Source organism: Oryza brachyantha, chromosome 9, assembly GCF_000231095.2.
Source record: "Oryza brachyantha chromosome 9, ObraRS2, whole genome shotgun sequence".
Lineage (NCBI taxonomy): Eukaryota > Viridiplantae > Streptophyta > Magnoliopsida > Poales > Poaceae > Oryza > Oryza brachyantha.
Genome location: NC_023171.2, coordinates 645,833 through 662,892, shown reverse-complemented (window position 1 = coordinate 662,892; position 17,060 = coordinate 645,833). Strand labels below are relative to the sequence as shown.

The 17,060-nt window shown below is 38.1% G+C and overlaps 2 protein-coding genes across 2 annotated transcripts; both read right to left on the bottom strand.

Annotated features, from left to right (window-relative positions):
• Positions 1-4,468: 4,468 nt before the first annotated feature.
• On the bottom strand, positions 4,469-5,130 carry LOC121055318 (peptidyl-prolyl cis-trans isomerase FKBP15-3-like). Its single transcript, XM_040527517.1, has 3 exons — positions 4,963-5,130; positions 4,607-4,694; positions 4,469-4,530 (listed from the first exon to the last, which is right to left on the bottom strand). Exons 1-3 carry the CDS (start codon positions 5,128-5,130, stop codon positions 4,469-4,471), a joined length of 318 nt encoding a protein of 105 aa, XP_040383451.1.
• A 9,420-nt stretch (positions 5,131-14,550) lies between these two features.
• On the bottom strand, positions 14,551-16,773 carry LOC107304867. Its single transcript, XM_015840776.2, has 4 exons — positions 16,698-16,773; positions 15,286-15,512; positions 14,963-15,055; positions 14,551-14,816 (listed from the first exon to the last, which is right to left on the bottom strand). The coding sequence occupies exons 2-4, from the start codon at positions 15,474-15,476 to the stop codon at positions 14,558-14,560; spliced, it is 543 nt and encodes a 180-aa protein (XP_015696262.2). The 5' UTR covers positions 15,477-15,512; positions 16,698-16,773; the 3' UTR covers positions 14,551-14,557.
• Between the last annotated feature and the right edge of the window lie 287 nt (positions 16,774-17,060).

Here is a 17,060-nt window from a genome sequence, read left to right as displayed (position 1 = left end):
TTAAAAACCCAGAAAACTTCTAAAATTCATAAGTAATTCATCTAGTCTCCGTTTAGGTCCATTCAAATTTCATTAAATTCATAAAATTGTCAAGAATCCATTAAAAATACTTTCTTTTGCTGTTTCACTAGATTTTTTGCCCGTTTTATTTATTTTTGTGCTTTGTCGCTTAGATTAGGACCCCGCCGAAGAGCCAGTTTACTTCGAGATCGTCGCCGAAGTTCCCCAAGGGCTAGAGCAAGGCAAGTGACACTCATCCTTGAACATATTGAACCCATTAATGCAAATTCTCCGCTTTATTTCTTCAAATATGCATTGTTTCAACTAAAGTATTTGCTTTATGTTATTTTCGGGTAAACCTTATTATTATGCCGTTCTTTATCCAACTTTATTCATTGATGGACCAGGGGTAACTTGATTAGAGTTAGGCCTAGGTTAATGCTTAGCCATGCTTAGAACAAATAGCTCATGGGATCACATTTAATCATGTTTAGTTCTGAATAGCTGAGTTACTGATTCATTACCCGGTTCGGGTTAATGTCAACTAAAATATTGATAATGGTGGGCTGTGGGTGCATGGTTTTGAGAGTCGCACCCATGGTAACTAAGGACCGGTTCACGGGAAACCCTGGAAGTAAATAAGTGCTAACCACATGCCGAAATGGGTAAGATGGGATTTGAAGCATGACTTCGAACTATTTGACGTACCGTGGCAAGGGTAGGCGTGGTGGAGTATGGATGGGCAATCGTGGTGTAACGAAAGCCTCTGCTGCTTCCGGATCTGCCAAGGCACAAGAGGGGACTGCCCGACTTGGTGTAAAGGAGGGGGTGAAACCTGAAGTGTGGTACGATTAAATAGGGAGGGTTGTGTAACGGGTCCTATCACGGTCTCCTTTCCGGTATACCATGGTGGTATGTCGGCGCACGTTCAAGTGTAGTGGAGTCGTGTCTTGTGGGTATAGCAGTACACCTCTGATCAGAGTATAAATTATTCGAATAGCCGTGCCCACGATTACGGGCAAGCTCCCAGCTTCACTGTGATTAGTGAACCTTTAATAACTTGAGTAATTGGTTTTCCACTCGGGACTATTGCAACGTGGTGTAACGTTGAGTAGTGGTTGGGCCTGTTGCAACGTGGTGTAACGTTGGACAGTGTTGTGGTATTTTACAACTGTTACTTACTTGTGCTTTACTGTATTTAATTATCTTCGTTCTTTGAATCTCTGTTATTTGTTTAACTGCTGCTTTATTGCAACTAACCCCAGCCTGTCCTTGTTAATCCCTATGCATCATTTATTTCCCCCTTGTCCGTGTTACTTGTTGAGTACGGTGGTTTGTACTCAACCTTGCTAAATTTTCCCACCCCAGAGCTAGAAGTCGAGTCCGATGGAGGTGCCTCTCAGGAGTGAGCTGTTCCGCCGTCGAAGCTTTGCCTGTGGACTGGAGCCGTACCCGCTGGAGCTAGTCTACCTTTGTTTTTCTTTCCGCTGCATTTCCGCTAGAATAAGTGTAATTTTCAGTTGTTTCTAAGAACGATTGTTATGTAATCAACATTGTCTTTTTGTGTACCCTGGCTGGTCCTGGACAGGGATTTAATACACAATTAAGTTCAGAAATTCGTGTGAGGAATTTCTGGACGTGACAGTTTTTTACCTTTGGAAATATTTTTTCCTAAGAAAAAAGGTTATGTTACTGATAGGTGGGCCAAGGTCAACCTTTGAATTGGTCAACCCATTTTATGTCAGTGTCCTTAGACCCACCAGTAGTGTACCTATACTAATGCCATGGTGTCATTTGGTAATATAAGTCTACATATATGATTCATTGCAAAAAAAAATGTATTTTATCCTTACAATACAATGTTTTCATTCAGTTAATTCTATGTGAGGACTTCTAGTTTAGTCACAAGGGAATTCCATGGAGAACTTATTTAGAAAAAAAAAACACAAGCAATTCCGAAGTCTTAAAAAATGTTTCTCTAAATTCTGATCAGAGAGGTGATTTATATCTTTTTTAGATAAAAGATTAAATAAGCCAGCCTTTACACCTTTGGGGTGTACTGTACATGGCCAAAAGTACGAAGCGAGTACATAACTCAAACCCTTACAAGGAATCACAACCACAAATATAGCGAGGTGCTAACACAGACCAAAATCTAGGCTTCTAATCTCCTTCTAAAGTTCCAACCGAACGATGAGTACAACTCCATCACATGTCCTTCCAAAATATTACAAAAGGCTTTAACTACTTCGCCATCCTCTTCTATAAGCAACAGGGACCAAAGTCTTGCTCAGTATGTTCCTCTGAAAATCAACTTCAAGAAGGACATAGGACTTAAGCCATTAAACACCAAATCATTCCTAGAAAGCCAAATCGCCCAAAGAAAAGCAGCAATGTGAACTAAAATTTGCCTTCTAAGCCTAGGTTCAACACCATTCCCAAACAAATGTGCCATGCCCAAAAGTTGTCTAATCCCAAAGGTGAAAAAGCAAGCACTCCAAACATATCTAGACAAGTGACAAGAAAATCCTAACCTTCAACGGAATTCTAAGCTTCTAAATAAAAGACTTCTTGGGTACCACTCCATTGTGCATAAGCAATTTGTACATGATTCAAGGGGGAAAAAACCATTCAAGCTAGCCTTCCCAATGAAGATGTCTTATTTGCTTCGTTAGCAATGCAAGGTATCAACCACTTTTGTCACTACTGAGAACCAGTCTTATAGGTTCCTTCCCACTAGTGCTGTTCAAAAAGATACGTTCCCCAACACTTTTGCCACCAACACATTTTTCTCTTACCAAATTATCAAAAATAGGGTATCCTGGTTATTAAATATAGCATTGTATTTTGAGACAATCTGGAATTAATTCATGTCAACTTGCACTCTTGTAAACAATATCGATCTTACAATGGAGCTATAACAGTTTATATTCATATTTATTTATATTGAAAGCAAACATGAGTACACCAAGGCATGCTTAAAAGCAGGGCGCAACAACAATTATAAAATCCAAAACAGCCAGTACTACCAAATATTTGTGATAGCTTGATAAATATTTCAAAAAGCTCAAACCATCTTCTATAAGGCATTCAAAGAGCTCCACTAAATACACTCTGTAATTTGGAAAAGGAGTCAACTATCTACATAGATAATATCTTTCTGAACACTAGGTTATCCTTGAAAGTAACTAACATGAGACTTTCATATCTCAAGAGTCAGGAGAAACAGGAGAAGCAGCTAAGTAACCAACAGATTTCATCGCGCATATAACTTGTGTACCAGATTGTCGGTGTTGACATTGCCTCACCACCTTCACTTGATTTCCACTAAAATACCATAGTAAGCACGGCAACAAGACATTAGTAGCAAACACATCACAGTCTACCCAACGCTAGCTGAACAAAAGATGTCACCAGGTAGCTGGACAAAAAAATGTCGCCACAAAAGATGTTACTAGTGATTTCACCTTTCACAATGCAAAAATTGTTTACACTTGATAAATTGCATGGTTTAGTACGTAGTTTCTCAAGGAAAAAGGACATAGTATGAATTCAATGCTACCCTCTTGCTCAATGCTACCCATGCCATGAATTCAAACTAATAGCAGCAACTTAAATCATAAATTTTGGGCCTTAACTCTAATCGAACAGTAACATGAACTTTGAACAGGGAAAATCTGAACCCTGAAACATGAACCAGATGATGTTTAGAAATACTAACACGATCTTAACAGCGGCTTATAGGCTTCATAAACTGGAACGATGGGATGATGACATCTTAACAGCGGCTAGCTTTTTGGATTAACGAGGAGGCTACTAGGATAGTCTCTAATTAGTATATATAAAAATATATATACAGCATGCTTGCTAAACAGAGTAGACATCTATGGAGAAACACGAGAAGCAGCAAAAACATCCAAGTTGTTCAACAAGTTAGTCCAGCACATCAACTACTACTTTTCTATAGAGGTTTAAGGTGCAAAAGCACAACTTAGTAGGCTCACATGTTGTATGTAGCAAAATAACAAGTGAAAGAGCAAATTGCACAAACTAGACCATGATGTATTAGCACAAGGTATAACAAAAGGTAGCATCCAAAGCATCCTTCTAGCATGTAGAAGATCAAGGTGCCCTTTTGACTCGCTTGACTTTCAGCAACTCAACATCATACAAGAGCCAAGAGTTTGCTGGTATATTTGGTTTTGCAACATCACCAAAGCTGAAAAACAAATATGCAACCGAGAAAATTAGGTGTTTCCTTTTATGCCCTCCAATAAACAAGCACAGAAATACAATATTAAGAGATAGGAAGGGAAAGCAAACACTAACCCTAGAGCAGGAGGGATTCTAAGTCTCCTTGTGCTACCCACACGCATGCCTATAGAGAAAACATGATAAAACTTTTGTCGAATAATAGAATAAACATTTGATTCCAACAGCATATTATTGCAATAGGATTAACTGTAAATCAGGAGTAAAGACGGTAACCTAAAATGCCAATATCCCATCCACGAATGACTTCACCAGCACCTGCAGCCAAACAAAAAACGTTATATCAAGGAATCAAAGGATGGAACAAGAGAGAGGGCTTTGTCAATCTTTTTACCAAGCCTGAATGTATAGGTGTCATCTTCACCATCAGTAGGGTCAACAATATCACCATTCATCAACTCACCATGATACCTCACACAAACCTGCATAAGCAATGTTAGATTGTTTGTTCCATTTTTTAACTTGGGTAGTAAATCTAACATATGAAAATTATAGGGCAAGTCTATATGGTCCAGCCTAAGTTTGAAGAGAAGTTAACAGTTAGGAGGAAAAATATGCTTGTGACCTTAATAAGGTGGTACTACCCTACTAAAGACAAGATGATCATGTACATATGTGATGTATTTGTAGACAAAATTGACACAAAATTAAACAAAAGTTGAATAACATATTAAGAGTGTTCAAGCTGACCTGATTGCCCTGAGATGCAACTTCAGCATTAGTGTTTCCCTCAACCAAATCCTCTATCGTCATACCATTATCATGTGATTCAATGGGGTTATGCCAGACTCCAACTTGTTCATTTTGAGTCTCTTGATCTTGCTGTTTAACATCGTTTTCAGCCTCTGTCTTTAGCATCTTCAATTTGCCCCTATTAGACAAAGACAAGACTTCAACATGTGAAATCGGAGAAAAAATTCAAAGACTTATCAAAGGAGAAATAAAATGTAAGATCATAAGCATGATTAATATTTTCTGATGAACAATTGGCTTGCGATTTGGTTTATAAATTGAATTTGGTTTGGAAACAATTAAGGTGTTGTTGCGAGTGTGTGTAACTAATGTGAGTCAGGTTGCGATATCTGTGCTCGGAAACGGTTGGTTTGTCTCTAGTTGTGCAGGTGACTTAAGGTCAATATCGGTCAATGGCGGTGGGATCGTGACTAGGCTCAGGGAGGAGCTGAGGTCCGGACGATCGAGGATGCCAGGTGACGATATTGAATACGAGTTGGCACATGGTAGAGCAACACCGTGTGGGATGGAATCGTAACGGGCTTCACATGTTGTGTGTGTAAGCGCCGGAAAAATCGGGAAGTAAATCGGATCAAAACTGGATGAGAAAAGGAAAGGAATTTGCTACAGGTTCGGACACTGTAGCAGCGTCGGTACTGTAGCAACCGGACTACCGTAGCACGCCTGATTTTGGCATGTTGGATTTAATTAGGAAAACTAAGAGATGAGTCATATTAGTATAAGGAGTCCTACTCCTATTTGGTGATAGACTTTTCGATATAAATAGAGACCGAGGGGTATGCCCCCGGTGTGCTTTTTGTGAGATTTAGTTGTTGATTCTAGATCGACGATTTTGATAGGAGTGCTGTTGGTGCACTTTGTAAATACCAGTTGATACAATAAAGTCAAGATCATTCAATCTACATTTTCGGCTTTCATCTACTGGTGATTTTATTTTGGATTCCGACGATCCGATCGACGTCATAGGAGTGGCGCAATTCGATGATCTGTTTGGCAGCACATGAGCGGCGCGATCAAGATAGCGGTGACATAGGAGCGACGCGATCAAGGTAGCAAGGCTGCGTCAATTTCTTCGACAGAGGTAATCCTTTATTCTGCAAAAGATTTTTGGGTTTTGTTTTTCCCTACCATTCACCCCCCTCTGGTAGGTTTGTTTGATCTTGTTCGATCCTACAAGTGGTATCAGAGCCTCGTTTTCTATTTGATCTTCGCCGATCTTTAGATTTGTTTGCCATGGCTGAAAAGTTTTCAAACAAACCTCACATATTTAATGGATCTGATTTTGACTATTGGAAGAAAAAGATGGAATCTTATATTACATCTCAGGGTTATGATATTTGGCTTAAAGTTAATCAACCTTATGAGATTCCTGAACGCATTGATACTCCGGCTCTAAAATTAGAATTTGAAAATAATTGCAAAGCGCGCAATATTATTCTGAATGGGATTTCTTGCTCTGATTTTGATCGTGTTTCGCATCTTGCAACTGCTAATAAGATTTGGAAAGCTTTAAATGATTTTCATACTGGAACTTCAAATATCAAAGAGTTGCGAAAGGATGTTTTCAAAAAGGAGTACATAAAATTTGAGATGAAACTTGGAGAATCCTTGGATGACTATTTGGCTCGTTTCAATAAAATCTTGAGTGATCTTAGATCTGTTGATGCTTCTTATGATATTAACTATTCTCAATCTGAGATTGCTCGTCACTTTATGAATGGCCTTGATATGAAAGTTTGGGATGTTAAAGTTACTTCAATTCAAGAGTCTGTTGATATGAATGCTTTAACTTTGGATATTCTTTATACTAAATTGAAAACATATGAGACGAATATTCTTTCAAAAAGGACTGATTTGAAATCTACTGCTTTAATATCCTCATCTGGATCTTCTTCTGAGTCTATTTCTTTAGCAGCCTTTGCTGCTTTTACCGCCTTGTCCGATGATCAACTGGAAGAGATCAGTGAGGAGGACTTGGTTTTGGCTGCTAACAGAATTTCTCGAGCTGTGAGTAATATTAGGATCAGGAGAAGAGGAGGACCAATTCGATGCTTTGGATGTGGTCAACCGAATCACATCCGTTCTCAGTGCCCCAAGCTTGGAAGAGGTAAACAGGAAGAAGCTAAACCTCAAGATGCATCCAAAGATGCCAAGCAGAATAAGAAACAAATCAAGAATATGAAGATGAAGAAGTATTATCAAAAGGCGTTGGATGAAGCTTTTGCAGCTATTCAAGAAAACAGTGACGTTGAGTTTGAAGATGATGAAGAAGAAGACAAGAGTATGAACATTGCTGGTGTTTGTCTCATGGCTAAAAGTTTTGAAGATTCTGACGATGACAACGAGGTAACTGGTCCTTCTAGTGTTGAATATTTTCAAGAAGTGATTGCTAGACTTGGTTACAAGATTTCTAAATTTGAGAAAAAAATTAGTCAACAAGAAGTTACTATTGATTTTCTTAATATTGAAAATAGTAAATTAAAATCTCTTGCTTCTAATGATGATGAATGCAAATCGTGTGATGTTTTATTTGCTGAAGTGAATGCTGTAAGAGAAGTTAATCAGAATAATTGCAAAAAACTTGATGTTGTAACCAAGAAATCTAGAAAACTTGAATCATGTCTTGCTCTTAGCTTTACAATGAATACTAGATTGGTTGATGAATTGTTCTTGGCTAAGAGAGCTTTAAACAAATGTCGAGTTGCTGTGTTTGCTAGTTCTATATTTAACTTGATTAGCTCTAGAAGAATCAAGCAATCTAGTGCTAAACCTTGCTTGACATGCCCTGCTAATGAGATGAAACTTAAACATGCTTTGCAATGTGTTAAACAAATGGAGGAAGTTGTTAAAAGAGATGAAGTGATGTCTTGCAAAAATTGTGCTAGTTTAACTCAAGAGGTTTCTTATTTAAAAAGTTCTTTGCAAAGATTTTCTGATGGAAAAAGGAACCTCAACATGATTCTTGATTAATCTAAAGTTAGCACACACAATCGTGGTTTAGGTTTTGATCCTCATGTTCACTTTTCTAGACATCCTCCTACTGTTTTAAGTATTGTTCAGAATGGTGAAATTTTGACTGAACCTGAACCTAAGACCACTGTATTTAAATCTGCTGGCATCATGTCTTCCTTGAGTGCTTCTTCATCAAAAGTTGTGAGTGCTAAACATGTTGTGAATGCTAAACCTGCTTTTAACACTAAATCTGTTGTAAATGCCAAACCTGTCTTTAGTACTACATCGGTTGTTAATGCTAAACCTGCTATATCAACTTGTGCTTCAACTCATCGTGATAAGTATACATGTTCCTTTTGTGGCAAAGATGGCCATACTGTTGGTTTCTGTTTTAGACTTGCTAGAAAGCAGAAAAAGGAACGGGAAATTGCTTTTGCAAAACAAAGATGGCAAAAATTGGCTTTTACCTCGAGGCAGGCGGTTAGACTGCAGCAGTACCAGCAGTCAAACCGGTGTTATAACCCCCGTCAGAACGGTGGTAAAGCTTTGGTCAGACCGCAGGTTCCTAAGCAGTTAAACCAGCCTTGGGAGCATTTTTGTAAAAGGAAACATATTGAATTTTCTACTGGTTATGTTCCTATTAGATCTGGTCATGTGTCTCAGTACTGGATTTCTAAATGTTTATTATCTAACCCCAGTACTGAGACTTCGGCATCTGCTTATGCATAGGCATTTTTGGCGAGGAAGGAGAACGTGTGGATTATGGACTCCGGTTGTTCGCGACATATGACCGGTGATAAAAGTTGGTTCTCCTCTCTCGTGAGGGCATAAGGAAGGATTCAATCATCTTCGGTGATGCTTCTACTAGTATGATCACTGCAACTGGATCTGTCAAGGTAAGTGACAAATTTACATTGAATGATGTCGCTTTGGTTGAAAATCTAAAGTACAATTTGCTCTCCGTTTCTCAAATTGTGGATGAGAATTTTGATGTTCTGTTTAAGAAAAGTGGAAGTAAAATTTTTGATTTTTCTGGAGATGTTGTGCTTAATATTTCTCGATATGGAAGAGTTTTTAAAGCTGATTTTGAAAGTAGTATTTCTTCTGAAGTTATATGTCTTGTTGCAAAGTTTTCTAAAGATGTGATGTTCTGGCATCGCAGACTTGGACATATTGGCTTTGATCATCTAGCTAGGATTAGTGGTTCAGATCTTATTCGTGGTTTGCCTAAACTTAAAAAAGATGTTGATTTGGTTTGCTCGCCATGTCGTCATGCTAAAATGGTTGTATGCTCGCATACTCCTACATTTTCTGTGATGACGGATGCACCAGGACAGCTCTTACACATGGACACTGTCGGTCCGGCTAGAGTGCAATCTGTTGGAGGAAAGTGGTATGTGTTGGTTATAGTTGACGATTTCTCTCGTTATTCTTGGGTTTTCTTTATGGTTACCAAAGATGAGACTTTTGAATACTTTAAAAGTTTGTATCTTCGGTTGGCCATTCAACTTCCTAGATCTTTAAGAACCATCCGAAGCGATAATGGTGGAGAGTTTAAAAACGCTTCTTTTGAGAGGTTTTGCAATGAAAAAGGTCTTGAACATCAATTTTCGTCTCCCCGGGTTCCTCAACAAAATGGTGTGGTTAAAAGAAAAAATCGTTCTTTGGTTGAGATGGCTAGGACTATGCTTGATGAGTACAGTACACCTAGGAAATTTTGGGCTGAAGCTGTTAATATTGCATGCTATATTTCCAATCGTGTTTTCTTGAGATCAAAACTTAGAAAGACTTCTTATGAACTTCGTTTTGGACATACACCTAAGATTTCTCATTTACGTGTTTTTAGGTGTAAGTGCTTTGTGTTAAAATCAGGGAATTTAGATAAATTTGAATCACGCTCTCGTGATGGACTTACGTTAGGATATGCTGCCCATTCTCGAGGTTACCATGTACTTGTTTTAGAAACTAACAAAATTGTTGAGACTTGTGAAGTCTCTTTTGATGAGGCTAGTCCAGGTACTAGACCTGAAATTTTAGGTACAATATCACAGATTCAGGGGGAGGATATATTTGTGGAGGAAAGTGATGACGAGGACGACGACGAAGTGTTGGCTGGTCAGACCGGTGGCACAATGTCAGTCAGACCGCAGGCAGAAGAGCGGTCAAACAGGCCTAGAGGATCTTCTTCATGTGCTTCAGGTGCGGATGGTGGTGGACCTCCAGAAACCTCTAGTTCGTCAGAACAGGGTACAGAACATGAAAATTCATCTGAAGCCACTGCTCCACTTCATATTCAACGACGACATCCTCCGGAACAAATAATAGGTAACTTGGATGAACGTACTACAAGGTCGAAGGTAATAACTCGTGATTTTCATGTGAATTCTGCTTTTGTTGCTAATTTTGAGCCCAAAGATGTTACTCATGCCTTAACTGATGAATCGTGGATTAATGCCATGCATGAAGAACTTGAGAATTTTGAAAGAAATAAAGTTTGGTACTTAGTTGAACCTCCTGTTGGTCATAATTATTGGAACTAAATGAGTTTTCAAAAATAAACAAAATCAGGATGGTTTAATTGTTAGAAACAAGGCTAGACTTGTGGCTCAGGGTTTTACTCAAATGGAAGGATTGGATTATGATGAAACTTTTGCTCCTGTTGCTAGAATTGAAGCAATTAGACTTTTGTTGGCTTTTGCTGCTTCAAAAGGTTTTAAATTATTTCAAATGGATGTTAAAAGTGCTTTTCTAAATGGCTATATACAGGAGAAAGTTTATGTGAAACAACCACCTGGTTTTGAAAATCCTGATTTTCCCAACCATGTTTTTCGTTTGTCTAAAGCCTTGTATGGCTTGAAACAAGCACCTAGAGCATGGTATGATAGGCTTAAAAATTTTTTACTTGCTAAAGGTTTTAAAATGGGAAAAATTAATAAAACTCTCTTTGTTCTTAAGCATGGTGATGATCAACTGTTCGTTCAGATTTATGTGGATGATATCATCTTTGGTTGTTCATCTCACCCTTTGGTTGTGGAGTTTGCTGAAACGATGCACAGGGAATTTGAAATGAGTATGATGGGCGAGTTGACTTATTTTTTGGGATTGCAAGTTAAACAAACACCTCAAGGTACGTTTGTGCATCAAACAAAATACACCAAGGATCTTTTACGACGTTTTAAGATGAACAATTGCAAGCCGATGACTACACCTATAGGATCTGCTACTGTGTTGGATCCTGATGAAGATGGTGAAGCGGTTGATCAAAAGGAATACAGAAGTATGATAGGATCATTGCTTTATCTCACTGCTTCAAGACCGGATATACAATTTGTTGTGTGTTTGTGCGCTCGATTTCAAGCTTCTCCGAGAGCTTCACATCACCAAGCGGTTAAATGCATCATGAGGTACTTACAACACACTCTTGAATTTGGAATTTGGTATTCTACTTCATCTTCTATATGCTTGAGTGGTTATTCGGATGCGGATTTTGGAGGCTGTAGAATTGATAGGAAGAGTACCAGTGGTACATGCCATTTTCTTGGTACTTCATTGATTGCATGGTCTTCTCGAAAACAATCTAATGTTGCTCAATCAACTGCTGAATCTGAATATGTTGCTGCTGCTAGTTGCTGCTCCCAAATTTTGTGGCTTATCTCAACCTTGAGAGATTATGGTCTTACTTTTGAGAAAGTTCCTCTCTTTTGTGATAATACAAGTGCTATTAATATTGCTAAGAATCCTGTTCAACACTCACGCACTAAGCACATTGATATTCGTTTTCACTTTTTGAGGGATCATGTTGAAAAGGGAGATGTGGAATTAAAATTTGTTGATACTACATTGCAATTGGCTGATATTTTCACGAAACCTTTGGACTCTTCTCGATTTGCTTTTCTTCGGGGAGAATTGGGAGTTATTCATCCTTTTGGCATCAATTAAGGGGGAGTTTTTGGCTCCATGTTGCATTTTCCTCTTTTGATTTTGTTTTTGCATACATGTTTTAATTAATGCATGGTGTGTTTTAAAACCAAAAAAAAAATCAAAAAAAGGAAGAGCTTTGTTTCGTGCCTTTAGTATATTGTAGTACTTGCTTGCAATACTTGTTAGAGAATATGATTAGTAATCTAGCTTGCCTGCATTTTTGGTTTATACATGAGCTTTTGATATTGCTTTTAAGGGAGATGATGCATGACACTTAAATTCTATACTTGAATTAAGTAAATATGCAATATTGATGCTAGCATATGGGTTGTTTTTAAATGCTTACATATATGCTTTATTGATTTGTTATTCCTCAATAGCTTTTTAAATTGCTCAAGAGAATAAAAAATATCTATGAGAGAAAAAAAATGAATACCGAATCCTTGGACAGTCTTGACGACAAGGACGTATTCGATGTGAGCAAAAATAATGGGTGCCGAATCCTTGGAAACAGTCTTGACGACAAGGACGTACCCGGAATAATTGAGAAAAAAAATTGAGCAAAAAGGCTCAAGTAAAAAGGTTAAAAATTCTCTTAGTAATTTTGTGCTAGAGCTAATTTGAGAAAGAGTGATAAATACAATGGGTATATATGTACAGTATTTATTTTTCAATCTATGTGCTTGTACCGATGTTGCATTATAACTCTTTGAAATCATGAATTCTTAATGTTGACTTGATCTTAATTGTCATATCTCAAGTTCATGGTTTTACTTTAGTGCATGCTTGTTAGTTAGCTAGTCACTTTTTCTACCTTGTTATTGCAATACAAGTTCTTGAGTTACTATTGGTACATTGCAAAGCTCTCCGAGAAAAAATGAAAATAAAAAACCTTCATTGATGAATTCATTGTCAAAAGGGGGAGAACAAGGTAACAAAAAAAATTTTGTGCATAATTGTCATACTCAAAGGATTTTCTTTCTTTTCAAAAGTGAGAGATTTTTGCATTGCATGCTTTTTGGGGTTACTTCACAAAAACAACAAAACAAATTTTGAAGTGTTTGCCAATGTGTTCATCAAGGGGGAGATTGTAAGATCATAAGCATGATTAATATTTTCTGATGAACAATTGGCTTGTGATTTGGTTTATAAATTAAATTTGGTTTGGAAACAATTAAGGTGTTGTTGCGAGTGTGTGTAACTAATGTGAGTCAGGTTGCGATATCTGTGCTCGGAAACGGTTGGTTTGTCTCTAGTTGTGCAGGTGACTTAAGGTCAATATCGGTCAATGGCGGTGGGATCGTGACTAGGCTCAGGGAGGAGCTGAGGTCCGGACGATCGAGGATGCCAGGTGACGATATTGAATACGAGTTGGCACATGGTGGAGCAATACCGTGTGGGATGGAATCGTAACGGGCTTCACATGTTGTGTGTGTAAGCGCTGGAAAAATCGGGAAGTAAATCGGATCAAAACTGGATGAGAAAAGGAAAGGAATTTGCTACAGGTTCGGACACTGTAGCAGCGTCGGTACTGTAGCGCACGATACTGTAGCACCCGGATTACTGTAGCGCGTGGCACTGTAGCAACCGGACTACCGTAGCACGCCTGATTTTGGCATGTTGGATTTAATTAGGAAAACTAAGAGATGAGTCATATTAGTATAAGGAGTCCTACTCCTATTTGGTGATAGACTTTTCGATATAAATAGAGACCGAGGGGTATGCCCCCGGTGTGCTTTTTGTGAGATTTAGTTGTTGATTCTAGATCGACGATTTTGATAGGAGTGCTGTTGGTGCACTTTGTAAATACCAGTTAATGCAATAAAGTCAAGATCATTCAATCTACATTTTCGGTTTTCATCTACTGGTGATTTTATTTTGGATTCCGACGATCCGATCGACGTCATAGGAGTGGCGCAATTCGATGATCTGTTTGGCAGCACATGAGCGGCGCGATCAAGATAGCGGCGACACAGGAGCGACGCGATCAAGGTAGCAAGGCTGCGTCAATTTCTTCGACAGAGGTAATCCTTTATTCCGCAAAAGATTTTTGGGTTTTGTTTTTCCCTGCCATTCACCCCCCTCTGGTAGGTTTGTTTGATCTTGTTCGATCCTACATAAAAGACTTGTCAAAGGTACATACTTCTCCATGTGCACCGTTTCTCCATCAATCTTAGCAGCCTTTCTCTTTACAGAGGCATCAAGGGGAGGAAGTACACCATCGTAACATCTAATTGTACTTCCTATGGGATTTTCAAGTACAGCTGCATAAAGAATAGAAATTCCAGCTGATAGGCATTTATATGGGTATTGTTCATTGACATCACCAATTAATTCATGAGAGATGGAAACATGGAAGAATAGAAAATGAAAATGGTATCAACAATCAGTAATACTTGCTGGCACATCTTTTTTTTTAAGACAATGCATTGAGCATAAGTCAGGATTTATCTAGTAAAGTAAAGCCAAAAGTTTGTATCCCCCCACTCAACCAATATAACCATTGATTCCTCTCATAATCAATTAGATCTTCAATTTAATTCCAGTTTAGGCAAACTCTTTCTCGAAGTGAACCTGACATTCTTAAATGGTAAGGTTTCATTAAACTTTTTCTAGCAGTGGACCTGATATTCTTAAATGGTAACCCTCCAAACAAAAATCACTCATCCATATTATATTTGGTATGCGGTTTATCCATAGGTTTAATTCCATGTCCTAGAAGTTCCATGAATGGAGAATAAATCAAACGATTGAGAAAACTAGCCATATATTCCATGTCCTTATAACAAGCACAAGATTCATCATGTATGTAAAACAATACTAATGTTATGGTAGCTGCAGTACCATCGAGAACATTTTCTTCCATGGAATTTTGGGGACCTTGAGTTGGCTTTGCATCATCAATTGTAATAGATTCCCTGTTCAACAAGAAAAATATGCATCGCATTATACATACAAAATACTACTGTATTTGGGAAATAAGCAAGCAGTACACTAGAGAGGATTAGCAAAAATGCATATACAAGTCCTTCGAATATTCCAGATTTTTATAATATACTCTTACACGAATTTAGAGCATTTTTGTTCATTCACTTGATCCATATCATTACTTTGACCGCTTAGTACATCCTCTATTTTTGGTGTCTTCAACTTTCCCCTGTTACACAATAATAATGCCTCAATACATTACAGAGTAGATGACCTAAATTTCTAGGAAGCAAATGTTGCTCCATATTGTATGAAACAACAAAAGTTAGGCAAAGTATATAATGTTTACAAAGCAACGGAGCTACTCAATTTCAAGAAAGAAGCAAATGCTAATTTGAATGAAACAGGATAATGGCAAATTAACAAAACTGAAAGATAGAATTAAAAAGATATACTTACTTCTCAGAAATATCTTGATGCATTTTATTGTAGTAGTATCCGGATAGGTGTATTGAGCTCTGCCCAACAACTGATAAGTGAACATTCTCATCCTCCTTTAATTCTAGCTCTAAGCTACATGTCGGGGCAAGCGTAGGATTTAAAGCACAGAGCCATACAAGCTCATTGTCACTGTTATCAAATTGTAGCATACTCCAACCAAAATGATCACAACTACCCAGCACAGCCTACAAAATATGGATAATCAAAATTAAACATAAAGTAAATTTCACAAAACAACATATAGTATGGACCATGTTTTTGGTATGTGGTAAATAACCACAGGTATCATGGTTATATAGTTTCATAGGATCACACTTTTTGCCAAATATGAATTATAAAAGTACATGTAATATATAAGTTGCAGTTAGCTAACATTAACCATTTTATTTTGCTGTAGTACCAAATTAAATTGGCAAATAGGGTGGTCTTGTGAAATTTACTCTTAAAGACATAAGATAATTGTAAATACTTGTTTTAATGGGTTTTAAGTACTCAAAACTCAAATAGGAACAGAATAATACCACTACGTCTCCATAAAAACAAAATGGGAGGAACCTCTACCATGCAATGCATGATAAGGTTTGTGTCAATCAATAGGTAAACATAATTACAAGTAGTTTCTGTAATTTTTTAAAGGAACACAAGTAGTCTTAGAGTTTGTTCTAAGAAATAAAACATAGAGTTTATGGGTACAATTTGAGAGTCATGTTACTCCATATGTACCTTTAGAGGTAACGCAAAGAAAGATTCCAAATTTACAGTTCATTCTAAGGAATAAAGCATAGAGTTTATGGGTCCAATTTGAGGGTGAAGATATACCCCTTAAGTATCTTTAGACTTTAGAGGTAATGCATCAAAAGAAGCACTTTTAGAGGATTCTACAGATTTGAGGTGGCCTTAAAATTCCTTGTAATATTCACACAATATATGTGCTGTTGTCTCAAAATACTAACATTTTGGACAAAGATATAGTGTTTTTAACCTGTAGACTCTGTTTACATCTTAGGTATGATAACATAGACAACAGTGCAGATGATAAAATATATATATAATTCAACAGATACATGAGAATTTGTCTCCAAAAAAGCAATAAGAAAGCATCCTGGTTTTTTTTTGGATGCGAGCACAAAGCCACAGACAGGGGGTGATAAATAGGCTTTTTCGTGGAAAAACGGAGCAGCAGATTAATGGGTGAAGAAATATTGCGGTGAGAACGTGCTTTATGTTCATCCCCGATGAAGCATGACTGCGTAAACATTTACTGTATGCACCCACACTAGACACACAAGGAGGTTGATTCAATTCATGCTGATCCAATTTCAGAAAAAGCAAAGCAGTTGATATATGTAGCAAACATGTGAAGAAGCGACCTGGGTAATCCGGAGGCGGGAGCGCGCGGGGCCGGGGCCGTGGACGAACGCCGCGCCTGGCTTCAGCTCCAACCCTCCATCGCATCAGAAAGAATCAACAGCAAATCAGCAAAGCAAGAAAAAGAAAAGAAAAGGGATTTTGGTGTAAGTAGAATGCCTCCATCGCCATGAATCCGCCAGGGGGGAGGGAAGGCCAGGGAAACTCCGCTGCTACTGCTACTTTACTACTACTCTAGTACCAGGGCCAGTGGGAGGCAGGCAGGGCAGGCAGCTGCTTGCTCCTGTAGCTAGGAGCCACTGTTACTCTTTCGTCTTGGGAGATGGACTGGAAGTGCAAGCGAGGTTACAGTACCACGGTCAGAT